The following is a 22990-nucleotide window of genomic DNA, read 5'->3' as shown; positions in this document are numbered from 1 at the left end:
GATTCAAGTAAGAAGAACTATGATCAAGTTCTAGATTATCATGAAGAAGTTGAAAATTTGGACATGCCAGTTAGATTGAGGCTCACTTTCCTAACTTGTAAGATGGGGGCATCATATTTGCTCCATCTACCTGTTTGGTGTGAAGATCAAATGAGAGGTGTGCAAGGTCCTTGCAAAGTGCAAATCACTATGTAAATGTGAGGATCTATGACAGAGATGGTGGTGAGGATGATGAGATGCTAGACTTTTTGCCATACTATCAAAGACAATATGACTGTATTTGTTATATTAAAAATAAAATATTATAAAGATTATTGTGTGGGCATGAGTGTCATTTGGTACTTGCAATACACAATAATTTTCAGTTTCAACATCATTTCACAATGTGCAGAACCTTTCAAAATGGGTGCATGATATTGCATATTTGCAGACCTTTATGAAAAATTTGTCTTTGAAAAACTCATATTTATTTTGAAAAGATGCTAATTAGAACATTTTTTGAATTTTAAATAAAATCACCAGAGATTAAAAAGTGTTTCATATTACAAACCTATTTCTTCATCATTACCTGTTATCTCTCTGACTGTCCGGAAGATGTTCAGTTTCTCAGGATCCATGGCTTCAATTGCATTGTAAGGATCCCTAAAAGATGAGGACATTCATAGTGAATGACTCAAGAATAACCTAGTAAAATTTTTCTATAACATCAAGAAGCAAACCTGCTAAAACTTAATCTTTCCATAAAACTTGGAAATTCCTATCTGATATGAGGATCACATGAAATGTGTTTTGGTCATTCTTTGAAAGCATTATTGTCATTCTAAGGCATTTGGGGGGGTTATTTTAATGGGACATCCTAAATTTTCTGGGACAAAGGGCCTTTTGAATTTCAAAAAATCTCTTAAACTTTTGATATTCTAAATACCTATGTCACAAAGAAGGAAAAAGTTCTGAAGTGAGATCTGGATTTGAGGCCAAGCTTTTCTATGCTTATTAGACATGATAGTGGATAATTTATTTTGACCTTCCTGGGTCTCAGGTTCTTCATCTTTTGAATGAGAGAGTTGCTGAAAAAAATTAGGTCTAAAATCCTTCCCAACTTTCAAATTTTTTATAATTTCTAAAACAAACTTGACTATCAGTCTCCCTGTCTGGATTTTTGTCTAGAAATCAAATATGTTAGAAAATGTCTGCTATCTAAAAAATCTCATATCAGATCTAGAGAGGAAATGTTATATTAAATGATGTCAGTGCTTTGATAATGGTGAAGGCAATTAGCAATTTGTGCCCTCAGATGTGGTGCAGATGGCTAATCAAACCCATTATTAGTTAACAATTATTTGGTAGAAATAAATGCATCTGGGTTTCTAGGTTTATTTGAGATAAGGCTTCCTATTTTAATCTATGACAACCATTGTTTTATTAGGAAAAAAAGGAGACCTCAGCAGGAATCATTCTTTACAGAGACATTTTGCTTTTTATCCCACACGTTGACAAAAATGTTACATAGTGCCACGAATAAATCTTAAATAGGTTTTATTCTTGTCTATTTGTATTAGGGGGCATTTGAGAACAAAATGCAATTTAACCATATATCTAAACCCCCAATTTTAAAAAATTAACTTACTTAAGATTTTACCTCTTCTTAGATAATAAACATATTTCTGTTATTAATGTTATTAATTTGTAGATATTTTAATCATTTTGAAGCTAAGCAGAGTACATTTTCTCCTCTTATAACCTTAAAATAACCTGACAAGGTCTTGAGAAATTCCCAAATTAAGAAACTAGCTATGGGGTCAAACACAATGGTCTTGAAACCTTGGCTTTATATGATCAAGTCATTAAACTAAATATAAACATACTCTAGCATAAATTTTTTTCCAAAAAAAAGGTACTATCAGGAACAGCTAAGTAGCACAGTGGACAGAGCACAGCCCTGAAGTCCGGAGGACATGAGTTCAAATCAGACCTCATACACTTAATAATTGCCTAGCTATGGATCTTGAGCAAGTCACTTAACCCCCATTGCCTTAAATTCAAAAGAAAAAGTACTATCCATGGTATTTTAAGTATGTTGCCAACCACACTGTTGTTTTAAGACTCATTTCAATGGAACTGAAAGTGAACTTACTTTTGTTGCCTAAATCTCTGAAAAGAATAATTCACATGATTAATGACCCTGTACTTTTGATATTTCCTATTTAACCACAATACTTCATACTGTGTCCTGCAAATACTTGTGGATGGCTTCCCTCCACTACAAGGTTAACAAGTTCTGGCAAAGGAATTTCAAAAAATGATTATAGTAAACATGGAAGATGTTTACTATAATTCAATCACAAATCATGGATTATTGCTTTTTTTGCTCATATACTATTTATATTTCTTCAGATATCTGAAAAGAACTCATATTTTTTTTCTTGATTCTTTCCCTAATACAGTAAAATAGGCACTAGCAATGTAAATTTCAGGTTGAATAAGAAAACAAAAAAAGGCAAAAACAATCCTTTATGTTGCTAAAAAGAATTTGATAGCAATTATCTGTATATGCTCTCAAATCCTAAACTAGTATTTCAACATGTGCATAGCTATAAAGTTCAGTATTTATATATTTTGCCGAATAATGGAGTCTACTTCCTTCCATATGAAATGTTCAACATTTAGTACAGACACTGATAAATGGGGTTAATTATAACCTTTACAATGAGTACTGTCGGGTTACCTGGACTTAAATGAAGCCTAGAATGTTAGTATAAAGTACAAGAGTCTCGAGGGATTGAATTCCTATCATTTGGCAATTTAGTGCTCTCAAAAAACAGAAAGCAACAGATTCAGTCACAAACTTTAAAAAAAGTAACAACTGACTGTCCCATCAAATCCAAATGGTATTTTTTTCACTCTATAAAGTAAGTTAAAAGTTGAATTTCAAAGGCATACTAAAGATTCACTGTCAGCTTGCCATTTAGCAAGGTACCTCACAGAATGTCATTGGGACTCAAAGTAAAGACTATACACAAGGTAAAAGATTCTAAATGAGTAGATTTTTATTTTTAACTCTAATCATGTTCTATGTATACAAAAAGGGAAGTATTATTTCCTATTCTTTCTCTATCACCATCATATTATAATGTTAGGCTCCCTATTTTCATATGTCTGCTACTGACAATGTCCCCAAAAGATATAGTTTGATAATATTTTCTAGTTTAGTCCAAATGCCCGGAAACAGTATCACATTTGGCAGAAGAGGAACAAAATGCTGACTCTTTTATTAATTAAAACAGCTGAGCATTTCCTTGTCGTCCCCATATTAGAAGAGGTATAAGAATTCTGGTATTAGCCCCTGTTTTCCTGTAGGTTTTACAATCCAATTAACCTTTGTTAGCCTCAGTTTTCCTATCAGAAATTAAGATTTAAGTGCTTGATAATTGCAGAACAATTTAAGATCCTTTTGAGAAAACCTGCTTCAGATATGTATCATTCTATTTCATTTTATATGAATTTTTTAACCAAGTTACATGATCTTATTAAAAACTAGTTAGTGGATTATTGAGGCTATTTGGAGTAAAGTACTTGATAGATATACTAGGATTTTTCCATTTGTACTTTTCTTGTTTTTTATCTTTTAAAATAATTAAAACAGATTTTATTTTGGAAAGAAAAGAAAAGAAATGTACTCCTCCAGTGAGATTCATTTATTTCTATATAATTTTTCTCCCAATATCGCAGGGAAGGGCTTTAGAAAATACAGGTGACTAATGGCAAGAAAATGAGATTGTGGGGCTTGAGGAAGTAGAGTTAATTTTTTTATCAAGAAAATATTAGATGCTGTTTTTTTTTAGATACATGTTTCTATTAATTTTCACTTCAATTCTTCAGGCATAATAGCTATAATTAAATACTGACAGTGGAGTGACAACTAAGACTCATGAAATCTCTATTTTAAAAACATTGTCATCATAAGAGTCATTTGGCTTTAATTTGGCATTTGAAATTCTAGAAAATAATATTTGCTACTCAGTATTTGGTATTGAAAGCTAGATGTTGTCTTTTTAATCCAGTGTTCTAAGAAAATAATACAATTTCATTATAAATTCACAAAACATCTGTGTTTTTTTTAAAAGCCAGAAGATAGTTTAGGGTTTTATTTCTAATTCATGACCTGGATGGATTTTGAAAAGCATATTTTAAGACCACGTTTAAGTCCTCTTGCTCTACCTAAATTGACAAGGATGAACTACCCTTCTTATATATCAAATTATATTTATGTGGATATATTATACTTTGGTTACATGATATAGTATCCCCTGAATGGTTATTTCTACTTTTAATGAAGTTATTTCCCATATTTATGATAAATTTGAGGTGGAGAATTTTGGGATGGATGTGGGTAAAAGTCACAAAGGATGACTGGATATAGAAAGATGGGTTAGGAATTCCATCAATGGACAAAATATTCAAATAAATGAGAGCACATTTTTTTTTCTTGAGTACTGATAATGAATCAATTAATACAGATGCTTATATATATATTTATATATATATGATTATGCATGCATGTCACAAAGATAAATGGAATTTCTTGAATGATAATGAGTGATCATGTATAATCAATATTCAGTCATTGAAATTCTAAGGCAGGGATTCTTAATAGACTGACCTTCACACAATGAGAATAAAAATGAAGAAGAAAATACATTCTCCTGTAGACTAACTCTGTTGGTTAATCATCAGAATGTCATATAAAACAGACATAATAAAACAAATTTAACAGCTGTTTTCCAATGTTTCCTAATGCAGATGGAGTAGGGCTAATTCCATTTATTGTTTTCAAGTGTCAACACATACAATGATGTAGATGGATTTGTCTTAAGCTATTTTAATCCAATATGCAGGGGGAAAATTTTATTCAAATCCTAATCATATTGTGAGCATAATTAAAAATAGGGAGATGATGTTGTTTTTCTTCATGTTATATTTACAGTTCTATGGAGAAATGTTATCAATACTGATATCTGAACTGCTTTTAAAACTTATTTCAGTGTGCAATATGTAAACCTTATAAAATATTTTAAGCAATAAAAGTATTTTATATACCAATATATACATACATGCACACAATTGCTATTGTCCATGGAAATATAATTGTTTATTTTTGATGTTTCTGTTGATTCTGTTTGGACATGTATCTATTTGTAATATATTACATTGATTTTAATATGATAACAGTGTGATATATATGTACAGTAAAAGTTTAATTGTTAAATGGGAGTTGGTTTCTTTAGCTGTAGCTCATGGCACTGATTTATTTAGATTACTCAGTAATATAACAAAAATAGTTTCAATGTAAAGTAGAAACTGATATATTTAATGCAACTCTAGAAGCCTAAGGTCAATTGTTTTCCCAGTTAAAACCAGCAGGTGATTCTATACTGAAGGAGCATAGACACAGTTTCTCTTATATGTTTTAAACCCAAAATTCATTGAACAGACCGTGTACAGTAGTTATTTCTTCCCAAGTGAAAGATGGGAGAGAGAGGGGGAAGGAGAGAGAGAGAGAGAGAGAGAGAGAGAGAGAGAGAGAGAGAGAGAGAGAGAGAGAGAGAGAGAGAGAGAAGGGGAGGAGAGAAGAGAGATGGAGAGAGACTAAGAGACAGAAACAGAGACTTTAGAGACACAAAGACAGAGAGACAGAGACAGAAAAAGGAGAGAAACTGAAGTATAGAGTAATTTTTCTCCCTTTCTCTAAGTCAGAAGCTTACTGATCATTGATGGGCCAGATCTCACTACTCATCATTACTTTTCAACTTGGGCAGGTTTGTCCTTCCTGCTCCCTCCCCTCCATTCATTTCCATGGACTCATATTCCTTTCCATGGACTCACTGAATGTGTGAATGATCAATCAGTTTAGCCCCTTGTAGCTAAGAACTACTAAACTCAAGTGATCTACCAACTTCTGCTCCCCACAGTGGCAGAGATTACAGATATATTCCATCATAATAGACAGAATTATCATTTTTAACTGAAAGGGACCTCAAAAACCATCCAGAGAATCAAGCATTGAAAAGATAACCATTCTATAATATATATTATAAGTGGTTATTTAACCTCTGCTTGAAGATCATCAGTGAAGAGAAACATTAAGCCTCCAGAGGTATTTCATTTCCAGTTTGAAGCAGCTCCCTAATTATTATAATTTTTTTTCCTGTCATCGTCTACATTTGTGAATTTGCATATTCTGGGATGGTTCTGGTTTTTGTCCTCTAGAGACAAAGATAAGCACACTAATTTCTCTTCCACATGATATCCCCTTAAAAATTTCTTAGCCCTTTCTTCCCAGACCAAAGGAAAAAAAACAGAATAAACTTTTAGCACTGACCCATGAATACCAGTGACGAGGAAGATCAAATTCCCATTGATCTTGGTACAGTTTATGAACTTGTCAATGTTGCTGGAATCCACAGTTTGAGCAGACATCAGAGTTCCTGTGCCAATGCCATCACATGCTGTATGTTTTTTAAAAAAAATCACCAAAAATATAAAACTGTAGTTTTCAATAAATGTTACTCCTATTCTCATTATTTTTATTAGTACTGATCATAATACATTTGAGTACTAAGTTGAAACAAGGACCCAAAATCAACAGACATTTTGTTATTACTTATATTTCAATGAGCTGCAATTTTGCCAATGTGGTCATTCCCATTAACAGAAATTATAACTACCTTTATGACTTCAAAGAGATTTCTCCAGAATTATGTTATCAAGAACATTTGTTATCTTAAATCTCTTTAGGGGATGAAACTCTCTGAATCTGGAATGAATTTCCGAAAATCTATCAAATAGTAAGGCTACTATGTGAAAGGCATGGAGCTAGGTCATAGAAATGAATATAGGTTTGAATGAAACTATACTTATTTTCAATAGATATACAGACTATTATCAAAGGTATTCCATCCTGTGGCATGGACCAGTTATTATTTGTTTGTCATTGATATAGCCTTCATGAACTTAGGATCATTTCCATGTAACAAAAATATATTCAAAGAATATTTTAGTGGGGATTGACTTAAATACTCCATATGTGTATACCCACTCTTCCTTTTTAGTTTCTTTAAGGCACTAAATCTGATGTGTCACTTTTTTCCTTATATGTACCATGAATGTTGATTTTTTTCATGATTTATTTTGTCATAATTTTAAACATTTTTTCTTCCTCATATTCCATTTCCTATCTCTGAGTCTTTAAAGGGGGAATTTTCTATGCTTGGAATGCATACATTCCTCATTTTTGTCTCACGGACTCTCTCTTCCTTCATTTAAACTCTGACTCTACATGAAGTCTTTTCCTATTCCTGACCATTCCCCACATCCTTTTGCATTTATGTTTTTTCTATTTATATAAAAGGCAGCAAGGCATAGAGGCCTTGATTTATGGTACACATCTGAAATGAACTGGTTATGTAATTCTAGCAAGTCACTTAACTAAAAAAGGAGTTTCTCTACACAGAAAGTGTCCATACAAATAAAAATAACAGGTCTAATACCTATCTTTATTTATTATCTTTACATTGATTCTATAGATACTTAAATATGTGCTTTTTGTCTCCACTGTTGGCAGGCTTCATGGTAGGCATTGTTTTATTATTTGTATTTTTATCACAAGCCCTCCTACTCAAAAAATAAAATTTACTGATATTGCTTAAATTTTAATCTGTAACTCCTTCCCCTACAAGAAATCCATTCATATAAAGATGGTTAAAACAAAAAGAAAAAATGTAAAGTGAGCAAATCAATCAAGAAAGTGATAAATTGAAAATATCTGAAATGTCCCATACCCACAGATAACTATCCCTCCTTAGGTGGAATCTATTCCCTTTCCCCTGTTTTTCAAGGATCAGATAAATCCTTCTTCCCCTGATTATGGAGCTTCCACATGGTTTGAAGACATGCTCCATCATATGGTACATTTGGCATTAATGTAAAGCAAGGAGCCCTTCTCCTTTAGGGGGAAAATTGGCATAATTGGCATATGTATAATTGCCTAACTAAAAAAGTATATATATATATATATATATATATATATATATATATATATATATATATATATACTCCTATAGAGCAGGAACCATATTTGAAATTGTACTTAATAAAAAGCCAGAGTTTAACAAATATTTGGTGATAATGAAGATGTAACATATATTTACATGCACAATAAGTAAATACCATTGAGGCTTGGTAACTGTACACTACAGGAAAATTTCTTGATTGATTTGTGCTTCCTACATAACTCAATTTCCCAAGGATATGGACCACTTTGCTCTCTTAGATTGTGAGCTTCTCGAATATAGAGAACTATGTTTTAGCTCTTCTTTTTCATATAGTATTCAGAATATTACAGATGATTAGATTTTTGACAATATTTTGAGCGCATAGAACAGTATTTTCATTTTTGCTTTGTGAAATTAATTTTCCCTTATAGAGAACATTTTAGAAATTTTAATCTTATTATGCCCATGTTCTTTCTAGAGATATTACAGTTATAACCTACCTTTGGGACAAATGTCAGTACAAGGTTTACACATTTTAATCCCATTTTCTTCAACTTCCATTTTGGAACTAGGACAAGCACGCACACAAGAGCTGGAATCTACCACAAAATTATCTGCAAGGAAAAAGTAAATCATTCAGTAATAGTATTTGGTTTTCTGGTATCTAGAGGTGACCATGTAAGCCAATAATGTACATGACTTTTGCATTATTATAGCTTCATACTTTCCCATTTACACAGGTATTAGTTAACTAGATGGCAAAGTTGATCAAGCTCTGAATGTGAAGTAAGAAAGATCTTGCATTCAAATTTGGCAGATCCATACTATCTGAGGGAGCCAAGACAAATCATTTTATATCTTCCAGTCTCAATCACTCATCTAAAAACATAGATCATGGTAACACTTACTTCCCCAAGTTGTAGTATGAATAAAATATTATTTTTAAAGTTCTTTGCAAACCTTGATACACAAAAGATATAATGACAATAAAGAAACATTGTGTGGGGGTGGATAGAGAAAGATGAAGACAGAAAGACACAGAGAGAAGCACTCTCTCTAAATCCTAGTCTAAGAATAGGTGGGATATAGGAATGATTGCTAATTGTTTTTCTTAATTATTTTTTTCTTATTCCATATTCCCAAGAGCCCACAGAACAGTAAAATTTATTTTTCAGACTTAATACATGAAATCTAGTTTGTGTTTCCCTGTAGTGATGCATGTTTAAAAATCTAGAAGTGCTTGGAGTTATTTTGAAAAACAAATGCAGATTAAATTAAACTGCTTGTGATCAAGAGAAAATATTTTATATTTAGACTCAGGAGGAAGTCTTTTAAGTTTGGGCCATATTGAAATAAATACTGTGGTTGAAAAGTAAGTCATAGAAGTTTTCTCTGCCTATGTATATGAATACACTTACATTAAGTTTCAAAAGATAGTTACTTAGAAAAATACTTTAATAAAATATCTTATTAAATAATATAGGGATATTTAAAGTCAGATTTCTCAAAGATAGTTCTCTCTTCTAGAAGTTTATACTAAATAGGAACCAAATAGACCCTGAATGTAACTGATGACAAACTGTAATATATTCTGTCAATTGTTATAATAAAACTAATTTATAAAGATGTTTTATGGCATTAAGCAATAAGAAATAAGCTGGAATTTTGGTCTTTAAAAATTATACTTCATTATGTCCAGAAATAGTCTATAGGTGTCCTGACTCCTGTGGAAAGGGAGTTTCCAAGATAGTCATTTTGTAGAGAAAGGGATATTCCAGTCTGTGGGTGGTCTTATTATAGAAAGAAGTTCCTTGAAATAGGGGCAATGTTGTTTCAATTACTGAATCCATAACATCATACAGAGGATACTTAATAAACGATTGTTGAATTGAATGGTGCTGAGTATCCTAAATTTTGAACTTCCTTTACTATAGCTCCTGGAATTTTTTATTATATAGCTCTCATTAATGTTGTGGTCTATGCCGTAGCAGTATACTTTTAAATTCTGTCTGAGGTTCATGAAAAAGAAAGATGATAAAATTCTTTCCATAGCTTCTCTCAACTTCACATCTGTCCTTGTCTTACCCTACTTCTGCATCAGAAGGAAAATGGCAATTTTCCTCCTTTTTTCCTTTTCTTTATGGATTTTCATTTACTAATTCTCTGTTTCTATCTCTGTCTGTCTCTTTTTTCTAGCAAACTATAAAATAACATTTTATGCACCATTTTTATTTTGCTGCAGTTTATCGCTTCTTGGCCTTTTGGCTAAGATCAAGTGTATTTTGCTGCAGTTTTTGGAAAGCCCTTGACTCGGGATTGAATTTCGAGTTCGAATTCAACCTCAGACATTTGATACTCACTACAAATAACAGCTACCTGCTTCAATGAGCTCATCTGACATTATGTAAAACATTCTGTCCTCATAGTTTCCTCCCTTTTCACTGATTTGTGGAGTGAATAGTCAGTATTTTTTCACAGAAGCAATTGCTGTTTAAAAAACAATGATTATATTTGTCCTTTATTCTCAAAGGAGACCATGACACCAGGGAGGTAATGCCATGGCAAGTACATGAATTTAAGTGAGGGGGGTGGGGATGAGCGGTGCTAAGTCACTAGTCTCACTTTCTCCTCCAGAACCATCTGGGTTCAGGGTTCAGATATGAATCAGGACTACTAGAGATGGCATTGGATGTGGGGCATTCAGGGTAAAGTTATTTGGTCAAGGTCACACAGATAGAGAGTATCAAATGACTGAGGTCAGATTCGAACTCACTTCCTTCTGACTCCAAGACCAGTATTATATCCACTGCACCATCTAGCAGCTTCCTCTTACCAATCTTTTTATTTACATTTATTTTATTTTACATTACTTATTTATTGTTCTACTTCAACTTAGTTTATTATGCATCACTTTGCATAAATCTTCTACACTTTATTTAAAAAGTGCAAAAAACCTAAAATATTTCCTTTTAAATTTAATTAGCAAGTTAATTTATATTTAAAGTATTCAAGATTAAGGTCATCAAATATAAAACACCTTTAAAACTGTAATTCAGATGAGATGTAAATTATAATTAAAATTTATTTGTCACACAGATGCAAACACTCTCACACACACAATTCTAACCCAGTTTTTGAAAGCATATAATTGAAATATGGCCCCAGTTGGGGAAAACACTTTTATAGAGTTATTTCCAAAATTTCATGAGATGAAATTTTCAAATAAGGGAAAGTTATAGAATATTACATCTTCCATAGTTCTGAAGTTGCAAATAGAATAAGTATCAAAGCTATGATTTCCAAATGGGAAACTCATTTCAATTAGCTAGCAAAGATCCTATATATACCAAAATATGTACCATAGCACTTTTGTGGAGAGACACATACAGAGAGCCAGGAGACAGACAGAGACAAAGAGAAATAGAGAGACAAAAATAGAAGAAAAAGAAAATGATGCAAAAAAAAAAAAAAGAAAATATGAAAGGAGAGTCAATAGGAACAAAAGAACGAAAGAAACTAATGTTTTAATTGGATGACAATAAATAAAATGAAGTATATGAATATAACAAAACAATATCTTGCCCTAAAAAATGGAACATGTATAATGTGTAGAAACATGTAAAAATATATAGAATAAGACAGAAATACTTAGAACCAAGAGAATAAAATGGTCAGTGATTACCATAATGTAAATGAAAATAAGGCTAAACACACTAGACTCAGATTAACTGAAATATGTAATCATGTTCCTGGAGTGCAAATGACAATACATTTCTCAGTAGAAAAGGGAGGTTATATGATGGGAATTTTACACAGGCTATGAGACAAGATTATTTTGCATATGTTTTACTCAACATCCTTTTGTTGTTACATGGGTGGGTTCAATAAAGGAAAATGACAAAATAGACATCAAAAAGTGACAATAAATTAATTTTGTTTCAAAATTGGACAAACACAAAAGAATGAATTAATGTAAAAATGAGTTTACCATTTTTTAGGGAGACACAATACTGCTTTAGGTTTTCCAAGAACTCCTCCCCATTATCTAGTAATGACAGAATTGTCATTATCATCAAAAGGAAGAAAGTAAACTCTAGCAAAGAATAAAGAATTTTATAATGCTATATTTCTCACAAAGTCTGACCACTTTATTTTTTGAATTTTTTAAAGAAAATTTGATTATTTAATGTTTGTTCTTCATTCTCAAAGAAGACTATGACATCATGGGAGGTGATGCCATGACAAACATGGACATTGGATAGGAATGAGGGGGTGTGCTAAGTCACCAGCCTCAATTTCTCCTCCAGAGCATCTGGGTCCAGTGCTCAAATATGAATCAGGATGATTGGAGATGGCCCTGAATGTGAGGCAATCAGGGTTAAGTGACTTGTCCAAAGTCACACAACTCATAACTCTCAAGTTCTGAACTCCTGTTCTCCTGACTCAAAGACCAGTGCTCTATCCACCAGGCCACTTAGTTGCCCAAAGAAAATTAACAATTTAGTAAAACATCTCATAACTTTTCTAGTTTTTGAATTAGTGTGATCTTATGAATGGCATGCAAATCATCTAAAGCTCTATCAGAATTAAAAATAATTTTGAATGAGACATACATATATACATATATAAATATCTAATAAACATATATATATATATATATATATATATTTATCAGAGTGAAATCCAACATTGAGTCACATAGTTCTATCCTGAAACCCCTGGAATTTCAGGTACTTACGTGGGCATTTCTTGACACAGAAGGCTCCATAGGTATACTTTGCATTGAAATTGTGCTCTAATTGAAAGGTGGTTGGGTTGTAGACGAATGTTTGAGGGCACTGGGTGACACATGCTCCACTGTCATTGAAATTCATACAAGCCTGTAATAGAATTTAAATAGCTTAGATCATATTCTTAGCATTCTAAAGACACTTTATAATGATGCTAATGGAATCCTGCTGACACTGTGCTTATTCTTGGTTGGGATGCCATTTTTCTCTAGGTATCTACTTCCCAAACTTTTTCCACTAGAAATTTAAAAAGAAAACAAACTGATTTTTTGAATTTAAAATGTTTTTAGATGACTATTTCCCTAAGGTCTGTAAATAAAAGTTCTAATTACAACAATGCTAGAAAGAAGTTTTGTTTTTTATTTCTTTTTAATCTGTTGATTCATTTCAAGCTTTCTACTGGGCTTAAAATTAGCTAGCAACAAAAGAGCTACAGCAACTGGCCACATTGCTAATGCACAAATGATCTGTGCTTTGATGTTCTGACCTTCTGGTCTTGCCAGGTTTTATGGTCTCTCCTGGTATTAGGCCAAATGCCAGCTGACAACCAAGCTCCTAATTATGTCATCAAAGAAGCAGGATTTCCTTTGAATCAGGAAAGCGGATATTATTCTTAGTGTCACATTATCTAATGTCATTTGACATCTTTCGGAGTGAATAAAGGAATACTGAGGCTTTTTGTTTTCATTCAAATTTGGCCACCATCCACCACTGACTAAGGAAAACACCTTGGCAGGTTACCACTTTAGACTTTGATAACTATGAAAAAAGGGTAACATGGAAAGCTAGTGAATAAGTCATAAAATACATGGTTCTCTCTTGTCTTCTCATAAAGCTATATTTTATTTAAGGACCCCAAAACAAAATAGATAGATGACCTTTTCCAAATTATCATGTGATTCAGATTTAAACTTTCAGGTTTTGAGAGTATTAAAAAGTTTTTTTCCCCCTTGATATACCAAAATAAGTTTCAATCAATGGAGGATAGGGAAACTTGCTTTCAAAAGTGAATATCTACATTAACATTGTGATGTGAAAAAAAAGATGGATAAATGATTTTTCTCACCTTACAAAAAGTTTTCACAGTGAGATATTTTAGGCTTGGCAAAGCAAATGTTATGAACCAAGCAAAGCTTTTCATTGGATTATAAATTGTTAGTGTACTTATTAATAAGCATTAATTTGCTGTGTTTCATCAACACATTTTAGTTTAAATAAGCACTTTATCACAATCATGACAATTATTTCATGAGTTTCCTAGATATATAATTCAAATAAGACACACTGATGGTCTATTTCTCCCTAAGATGACACTTTCCAGGAAGAATCTATTAAAAACCAATCTAGAAAACTCAGTAAGTTTTAATTTATAACTACAAAGATCTGTGTGGCCTTATAATTGCTACACTGGCATTTATTATATGATATTATAAACTGCTTGCATGGAAACACAGCAAGTACCCTAGAGGAAAAAGAATAATTAAACTTACTAAGTATTGTCCACCCACCAAAGTGTTGGTATTACATTTTTAAATCCACTATGCCATGGATCAAAGTAGAAACCCGGATCATTGCAAAACAACAGGGAAATGAGTGATATGAAGATAAGGGTACAATTTAGCTATACATTCTTTAATTGAATCAACATAAAAAATGCTAAGGTGTTTTTAGCATGGATGTTGCTATAATTATTTTAAAGTCAAATATTTATAGTTATCAGTGACCCTGTAAAAGAATCACAGTTACAAATTTTGTGGTGAAGTTGTAGTAGATAATTCTTGCTCTGCTCTGGCATGCTATTCAACCAATCAAAATCCTCTGACATACTTTCCTAATCTTATATACATTTTGGACCCTTCCTCCTCCATTTAACACCCCCACTAGACTATTTTATTCATCAATAAAGACTTATTGTGCACTATAAACTTGCCTACTGTCTAATTGCCTACTTACCTAATGCCTAAAACATTAATTGCTTTAATTTTAGAATATAATTTTTAGGTAATTGGTCATTTTTTATTAAATGACTTAAACTGATGATCTTTTCTGACTATGTATTTGAAGGAACAAATGAAATTAAAGATCACTCTTTTAGAAAATTAAATCTTATATATAGTGTTAATTTAAAACTAATTGGAAGAATTATGAAACTATGGAGAGTTGGTTTTTAAATACAGCTTACAAAATATTCTCAAGATCAGAAGGAACACAAAGAACAATATTGAAAATATTAAAGTATAATTTTAAAAACTCACAACAAGCTATAAAAGTTAATTTTAGGGGAGTAAAAGTGTCTTCATTTAAGATAAAAATCATACAGATTAGCATATAAATGGCTCTAAATCTGTATTTGTAAATTGCATAAATGTTTTAATAGGTAATTTAAGCTTCCAAGCCATACAAACTGGCAAGGAAAACAGATAAGCTCATAAAAGTATTTTTATTTCAAAATATATTCTGGAAAAATAGTTTAATAATGCAGTCACATGGAAGATATAGGGATTCAAGCCCAAAGAAAAAACAACTTTGAATGAAATTATATGTTAATAACTTAGGACAGGATTTATTGAGGCGGAAAAACACTTGAAAGGAAAGAGTTTTACTAGCCCTTCCCTTTTCTAAGTGACCAATTAAAATGCCCTTTAAACCTGTTTCCTATAGAGAGACCAATTTTTAACAGTATATTATACAATAAACAGAATGTTAAATGAACAGCATACAACAATCCAAAGGAAATAAATGACACTAAGTGATAATGTGCCAATAAGAAGGATAGGGGAAGGAGAAAAGAAAGGCAGAAGTCTTCAACATACAAAGCAATCTGTATCTTTAGGTCCTGAGCAGCCTCCAGCACATTCTCGGTGGCAGCAGTCACTTACGTATGGGCCATAGCACCTGCCATCACACTGTTCTGCACATACTGTCTTGGTCACTACAAAACACAAAGACATCATGGAAGTCAAAGGGAGGCAAAAAGATAAACGTTTCAGTAAATGAATGACAGGGCAGAGGGTCTGAGAATGGTTGCAATAACTGAAATCTATCAGAGATGTTTTACATATTAAAACAAGGATGCTAGAGGAAACTTTGTTCTATCATACTTAAATAAATTGTCCAACCTAATATTTATATTTTTAGAACCTTACAAGGTCAGGATAGATGATAATGAATGTGATTTTTATAGTCATTCTCAAGTTCAATTCGTAACTAAAGGGATAATTTTATATGTGCAAAACTGGGTCATTTATTAAAATTGATAAACATTTTGAAAAGTGAGACTAAAATTTAACTGAAAATAAGAGAGGCTTTATAGTATATCTAACAATCAACAAGCATTTAATATCTGCTATATGTTAAGCACTGTCCTAGTTTCGGAAGAAAAAAAACAATTCCAAAAAAGTCTCTGCTGTCAAGACATTTACAGTCAGACAAACAAGGTGGATTCACGGCCAACCTTGAAAATTAGAGGAGCTGTATTTAAACCCTACCTCTAATACATGAGAATGTCACTAATACATGATAGTGGGAAATATTAAGGATGCTAAAATACTCAAGTTTTGATAATCTGTAAAAGGTCAGAAGTTTAACAAACATATATTACACTCATGTCTCTTTATATACCTCTAAAAGATTTAAACATCTCTAAACTAAACTAAATTGAATTGAATTAGATGTTTAGATCTTCATGATGTGTTTGATTATCAAAATCAATGTGAAATATGTATGGCAGTCTCTATTTAGACATAAAGGAAAATGAAAAAACATTCAGTGGAATTAATAGTAGCACTCATTCTCATGTTTATATCCTATAAAATCTATTGGGGTTTAAAAAATGAATAGTTTTCCTCAGAAAAAGATAAAAAAGTCACAATTTTTACATCATGAATTAACAATATATTCCCCAAAGTCAAATCAATATTATTTTGTTGAACATAGTAAATAATAAAACCAATTAAAAAAGAAAGTGATGATAGAACACAGGCAAAATAACGAGGCTGCAGAAATAAAAATGTATCCAACAATTTTAAAAGATGAAGTGACCTAATATATTTCCATTACATTTTCCATGTTTTATTTCTGGTTTACATTTGAAGACTTTTCTGTTTAGCTTCAGATTTCTATTATAAAAGCTTCAGAATATACTACGTAATAGCTGAAATGATATATTCTTTTATTTCATATGATAATATCACTCAGCTATATTTATGTAATCAGAGATCTAGAGCTACATTATATGGGGAAATCAATAATAAAACATGACAAATAGCTCAAAGCAAATCATTGTTTGAGACATTAGAACACATTAGATTTTGAATTTTCTATGTAGTTTCTAAAATGTAGAAATAAAACTATTGCAAAATGAAAAAGAGTAGTAGATTGAAAACTAAAGACTTGATGCTACTTATTACTTTTGTCATGTAACAATTTTCCTGTGCCTCTGTTCCTCTATTTATAAAATAAAAGGACCAAACCTAATGATCTCAATTCAATTCAAATATATATATATATATATATGTAAAGAAATTATATACATATATAATTTCTTTACTGTCAAAATATTTCAGAAAGTATATGGAGGATTCTAGCTTTCTGAAGATCAGTTTTAGAGTTTTAGAATTCTAGCTATTTGAATGTCTCATTATAATTCATTTATTTGATCTTTAAGAAGTTTTATATATTTGTTTTATATGATCTTTATCTATTTGCTAAAAGTCACCAAAATTAAACATTTGCCTATATTGATTTTCCTTTTTTCAACTTAGTGATATGATTGTTGACTCTTCAATAGGGACAAAGGGAACATACAAGGAAAGAAATGAATGAAACTGGTGGAGTGGCAAAATGCCATTTTAGAACATTCAACAACAGTCCTCTGACTTGGCAATAGTTTCTAATTAAGGGAACAGCCAGGAGTTAAATAAACAAACCATTAGATTTAGACTGTTAATGCAGGCACATCCTCCTAATTTGAGTAGAGAATGGGCATTTCACCATGTGTTAAGTAGACATTAGCAACATAAGATGTTAATGAAAGGTCAATCTTGCTATACTTAAATGTGATGGAAATATCACATTTTAAAGGCAACATGTATATTTTGTGTTAAGAGGTTAACTTTAAAATAACAAGATTTTTGAGGACTGCAGAAAGCCGTATTTTCCCACTAATTAAACAAAGTTTTGGTTGGCATATACATTTATCATATTTAATATATATTGTTGAACAAGATTGCATTATGTATTTTCATATATGTATACCATAAGAGATTTTTTAATTGACTCAGAACTTTTATCATTTTAAAGTATTCATCATATTTCCAGGAAAAAAATAAGTTCATACTTTCAATATATGCAAATAATGAAAATAGTTTTTAATAGCATCCAAACAAGAGTCAATGCTCATGTTCTTAGCATAATCTGTGAAAAACAACCTAATTAATAAGAAGATAACTAGAATAGAGACTCCAGTTGTGATGATTCAAAATATGCAGCAGAAATTCTGTACTACATACACCTAATTTTTTCCAAGGCAGGCAATTCAAGTTAATGGGAATTCCTTAAGCTGAATAAATATTATTGAATTAGAATGAATTATATAGCCTTCCTCTTGTGTAGCAAACATATGTACATATATTCCCCTTGAGCTTTGATAAGTACTACCCATATCTTTATATGAAAAATCATCAGTCTTGGAACATGCAAACAAAGTATGTCAATTAATACCTTATGAAAATAGAGTTTTAAGGTAAAGGTTCTTGTTCTGAGTTCAATTTGTAAAAGTATCCAAGTTATTAAGAAGACAATTTAAGACAATAAAAATTTGCCAAGTTGAATAAGCCTTATTGAACTGGGTGTAATTATTCCCTTGCTGAAATGGGATAAAGTACTTTTCTATATAAAAAAATATAGCTACATATGTGTATATCAAATATAAATCAATGTGCATTTGTGTACATACTTTTACACACATACATATTACATAATGATATATGAGAAGAACTAAAAATTACCCCACATCTTTGTTTGAAATATTACCCATATTTTCCTATGAAATGATAAAGACATATTTGTCACATGTCAAACAATATTTTCAAAGACAGTACAATACTTAGATTACCATTCCTGCTCTGAGCTTATATGCGAAAATAGTCTAGTATGTTAGAAAGACTGGAATTTCTAGCTGTGATGATTGAAAAAATAAAAATTCAGCAATACATACAATTTTTTCCCAAAGCAGTTGCACAAAGTATAGAGTATTGAATTCCTTATTGTTTCATATGAAATTTGAAAAAATATACATTGAGCTATTTATGATTCTTTTTTCTCTTAAGATTTTACTTCTAAATAAGAAAAGAGAACAAAGACCCAAATCCATGCATAAAGAAAATGAATGGACATGCAACATAGAATGGAAATTTTTCTAGTTTGCTTTCATATTAGGAGCAACATTATTTTTTCATTGTTAATACTGTGTTATTTTGTGATGATGAGGATGGTTTTAGAAAAAGCTTGGAAAACTTAAATGATATAAGTAAAGAAAGCAAAATCAGAGAAAAAATTATACATTAACAATAATACTATGAAGACAAGCAACTTTGAAAAATTTGGGAAGTTTGATCAATACAATGCAACTAACAGCAGTTCCAAAGAACTAATAATGAAATGTGCTATTGGCTACCAGATACAGAGGTGACAGAATCGGAGCATACATATATATATATATATATATATATATATATATATATATATATATATATATATACACAAATATGTATATGCCTACATACACACATACCATAGTGTGACTAATATAGGAATTGGAATATACATTACATATAAACACATATTTAATTGTAGCTCTAATAATTCCAAATACTTTTTTTTAGGTTTTTGCAAGGCAAACAGGGTTAAGTGGCTTGCCCAAGGCCACACAGCAGGTAATTATCAAATGTCTGAGGTCGGATTTGAACCCAGGTACTCCTGACTCCAGGGCTGGTGCTTTATCCACTACAGCACCTAGCTGCCCCTTCAAATACGTTTTTAGAATAAAACAATTTTAAAAGATAATTAGCATAGCTGTGTTTCAATAAATCTTTATTAATGACATTAAAGTACTATAATATGGCAGAAACTAGACATAGACCAATATCTCACACCCTATAAAAAGATAAGTTCAAAATGCATACGAAATTTAGGGAAAAAAGGTAATATTATAAGCAAATTAGGAGAACAAGGAATAGTTTACTTATAAAAATCTATGGAAAGGAAAGAAGTTTATGACAATAGAAGAGATAGAGAACATTATAAAAACAAACTTGAAGATTTTGAGTACATTAAATTAAAAAAGGTTTTGCACAAACAAAACCACTGCAACCAAGATTAAAAGGAATGTAGTAAGTTGGGAAACAATTTGAGGAGTGTTTCTGAAAAAAAGAATTATTTTTAAAATATATAGAGAACTGAGTCAAATTTATTTTTTCCCATTGGCCAATTGCTACTTATTTTTAATGAGGTTTATTTTTCTCAATTACATATAAACAAAATTTTTAACATTTTATTTTTTACGTATTTTTTTTATTAAACATCACTTTCACTTCTTTTTTCCTCACCCCTACTCCACCCCCAAAACAAAAGCCTCTCTCTTGTGACAATGAAATGCAGTAGTGCAAAAAAAAAACATATTGGCAGGGTCTGAAAATGTGACTAATTCTGCACCTCTTGTCTACCACCTTTTTTTGCTAAGATGCAGGCAACATGTTTTATCATGAGTCCTCTGCACAATGATTCCATCTAAGTGCTCTGTTTTTTAAGAAAGATTTTATTTATTTTTCATTTACACATTACTAAAATATTCTTATTTAAGAGTAAACATAATATCCCCTCCCCCACAAAACTGTAAAACTTCATGAGAAATAAAGTAAAAGAAAGAAGGGAAAAGATGTGTTTCAGTCTGTATTCTTTTTTTTTTTTTTTTTTTTTTTTTAGTTTTTGCAAGGCAATGGGATTAAGTGGCTTGCCCAAGGCCACACAGCCAGGTAATTATTAAGTGTCTGAGGTCAGATTTGAACTCAGGTACTGATGAATCCAGGGTCGGTGCTCTATACATTGTACCACCTAGCCACCCCTCAGTCTGTGTTTTAATACCATCAGCTCTGTCTCCAGTGGATCACTTTCTTTAACCTAAGTCCATCATAGTAGTTACTTCCATATTTTTCCACAGTTGGTGCTGCTGCTGATAATTCCCTCCATCCATTCTAACCACTACCATCTATTATATTTTCTCTCTCCTTCTCTGTCCTTCTTCAAAAATGTGCTGTGGGGCATCTGAGTGGCACAGCAGACAGAACACCAACCCTGGGGCCAAGAGATCCCAAGCCCACATCCCACCCTCAGAGACGCAGCAACCACCAGACCCCGTGGTCTGGACAGGTCACCCAATCTCAGAACCTTGCAAAAAGTAAAAAAGAAATGTGTTTATATCTGACTGTTCTCTCCTATGATCTACCCTCTCCTCTATTGCCAATATACAACCTCCCCTCCCCCTATCTCCCTTCTCTCCCTTTTTCCTCTATATGTCTATACCCTATTGAGTATGTATATTATTTCCTTTCTGAGTCATTTCTGATGAGAATAAAGGCTCTCTCATTCCCCCTTGCCTTCCCCCTTCCATACCATTGCAAAAGCTATATGAAATATCTTTTATATGAAATATCTTAGCCTATTCTACCTCTCTTTTTCTCTTTCTCCCAGTACATTTCCTTTTCACACATTGACTCCATTTTTACAATATATTATATCTTCAAATTCAGCTCTCTTCTGTGCTTCATCTATAAAAGCTCCTTCTAACTGCTCTATTAAATGAAAAGGTTCATATGAGTATTATCAGTATCATCTTTCCATGCAGGAGTACATGCAGTTCATCATCAAGTCCATCATAATTTATTCTTTTTTATCCACCTTCTCTATGCTTCCCCTGAGTCCTTTACTTGAAGGTCAAACTTTCTCTTCAGCTCTGGTTGTTTCAACAGGAACATTTGAAATTCCCTGTTTCATTGAAAGTCCATCTTTTCCCCTGGAAGATGTTCAGTTTTGCTGGGTAGTTGATTCTCAGTTGCATTCCAAGCTCTTTTGCCTTCTGCAATATTATATTCCAAACTTTATGAGCCCTTAATGTAGTTGCTACTAAGTCCTACATGATCCTGATTGCAGCTCCATGAAATTTGAATTGTGTCCTTCTTGGCTGCTTGTAAAATCTTCTTTTTAACTTGGGAGTTCTGGAACTTGACTATAATATTCCTGGGGGTTGTTTTTTTTTTTTGGATCTCTTTCTGGAGGAGATCGGTGGATTCTCCCAATTTCTATTTTACCCTTGGCTTCTAGGACATCAGGGCAATTTTCCTATAGGAATTCTTTAAAAATGAGGTCGAGGTTCTTTTCCTGATCATGACTTTGAGGTACCCCAATAATTTTTAAATTATCTTTCCTGAATTTGTTTTCCAGATCAGTTCTTTTTTCCAATGAAATATTTCACATTTTCTTCTAATTTTTCATTTTTTTTTGGTATTGAACTATTGTATCTTGACTTCTTGTAAAGTCATCTGCTTCCTTTAGCTCCATTCTACATCTGAAGGATTTTTTTTTCCTCAGAGAGCTTTCTTATATCCTTTTCCATATGGCCAATTCTACTTTTTAAAGCATTCTTCTCCTCAATAACTTTTTTGAACTGTTTTATCCATTTGACCCAAAGTGGTTTTTAACTTATTATTTTCTTCAGCATTTTTTTGGATCTTATTGAATAAGCTGCTGACTTCATTTTCATATTTTTCCTGCATCTCTCTCATTTTTCCCCCAATTTTCCTTCTATCTCCCTTACTTGGTTTTCAAAATCTTTTTTGAGCTCTATCATAGCCTGAGCCCAACTTCTAAATTTCTTGGAGTTTTTAGATGCAGAAGCTTGGACTTTTTCATCTTCAGATTGAGTATTTTGGCCCTCCATGGGACCAAAGTAATTGTCTATGGTCAAGTTCCTTTTTTTATGCAGCCTGTGCCTAGTTTTGAGGTACTTCCTGAGCTTTTGAGTATTATTGGGAAACACCCACAAGGACCTCAGTGTGTGAGGCTCTGACTGCTCTCCTGGTCTGTGAATGACCA

The 22990-nt window shown here is 31.9% G+C and overlaps 1 protein-coding gene across 4 annotated transcripts in view; it reads right to left on the bottom strand.

The window, feature by feature from the left end:
• The window catches only part of ERBB4 (erb-b2 receptor tyrosine kinase 4), a 1472307-nt gene that overhangs the window by 422863 nt on the left and 1026454 nt on the right, over positions 1–22990 (bottom strand). For all 4 annotated transcript variants that reach the window (XM_074191455.1, XM_074191456.1, XM_074191457.1 and 1 more), the window contains 5 exons: positions 15655–15773; positions 12790–12931; positions 8552–8665; positions 6380–6506; positions 569–642 (listed from right to left, as the gene is read on the bottom strand). In XM_074191455.1, coding sequence (XP_074047556.1) covers positions 569–642; positions 6380–6506; positions 8552–8665; positions 12790–12931; positions 15655–15773 — 576 coding nt within the window. The remainder of the gene's footprint in view (positions 1–568; positions 643–6379; positions 6507–8551; positions 8666–12789; positions 12932–15654; positions 15774–22990) is intronic.

The sequence above is a fragment of the Macrotis lagotis genome, chromosome 6, assembly GCF_037893015.1.
Source record: "Macrotis lagotis isolate mMagLag1 chromosome 6, bilby.v1.9.chrom.fasta, whole genome shotgun sequence".
Lineage (NCBI taxonomy): Eukaryota > Metazoa > Chordata > Mammalia > Peramelemorphia > Peramelidae > Macrotis > Macrotis lagotis.
Note: the sequence above shows the minus strand (reverse complement) of the source record. Positions and strands in the feature narration are given on the sequence as shown.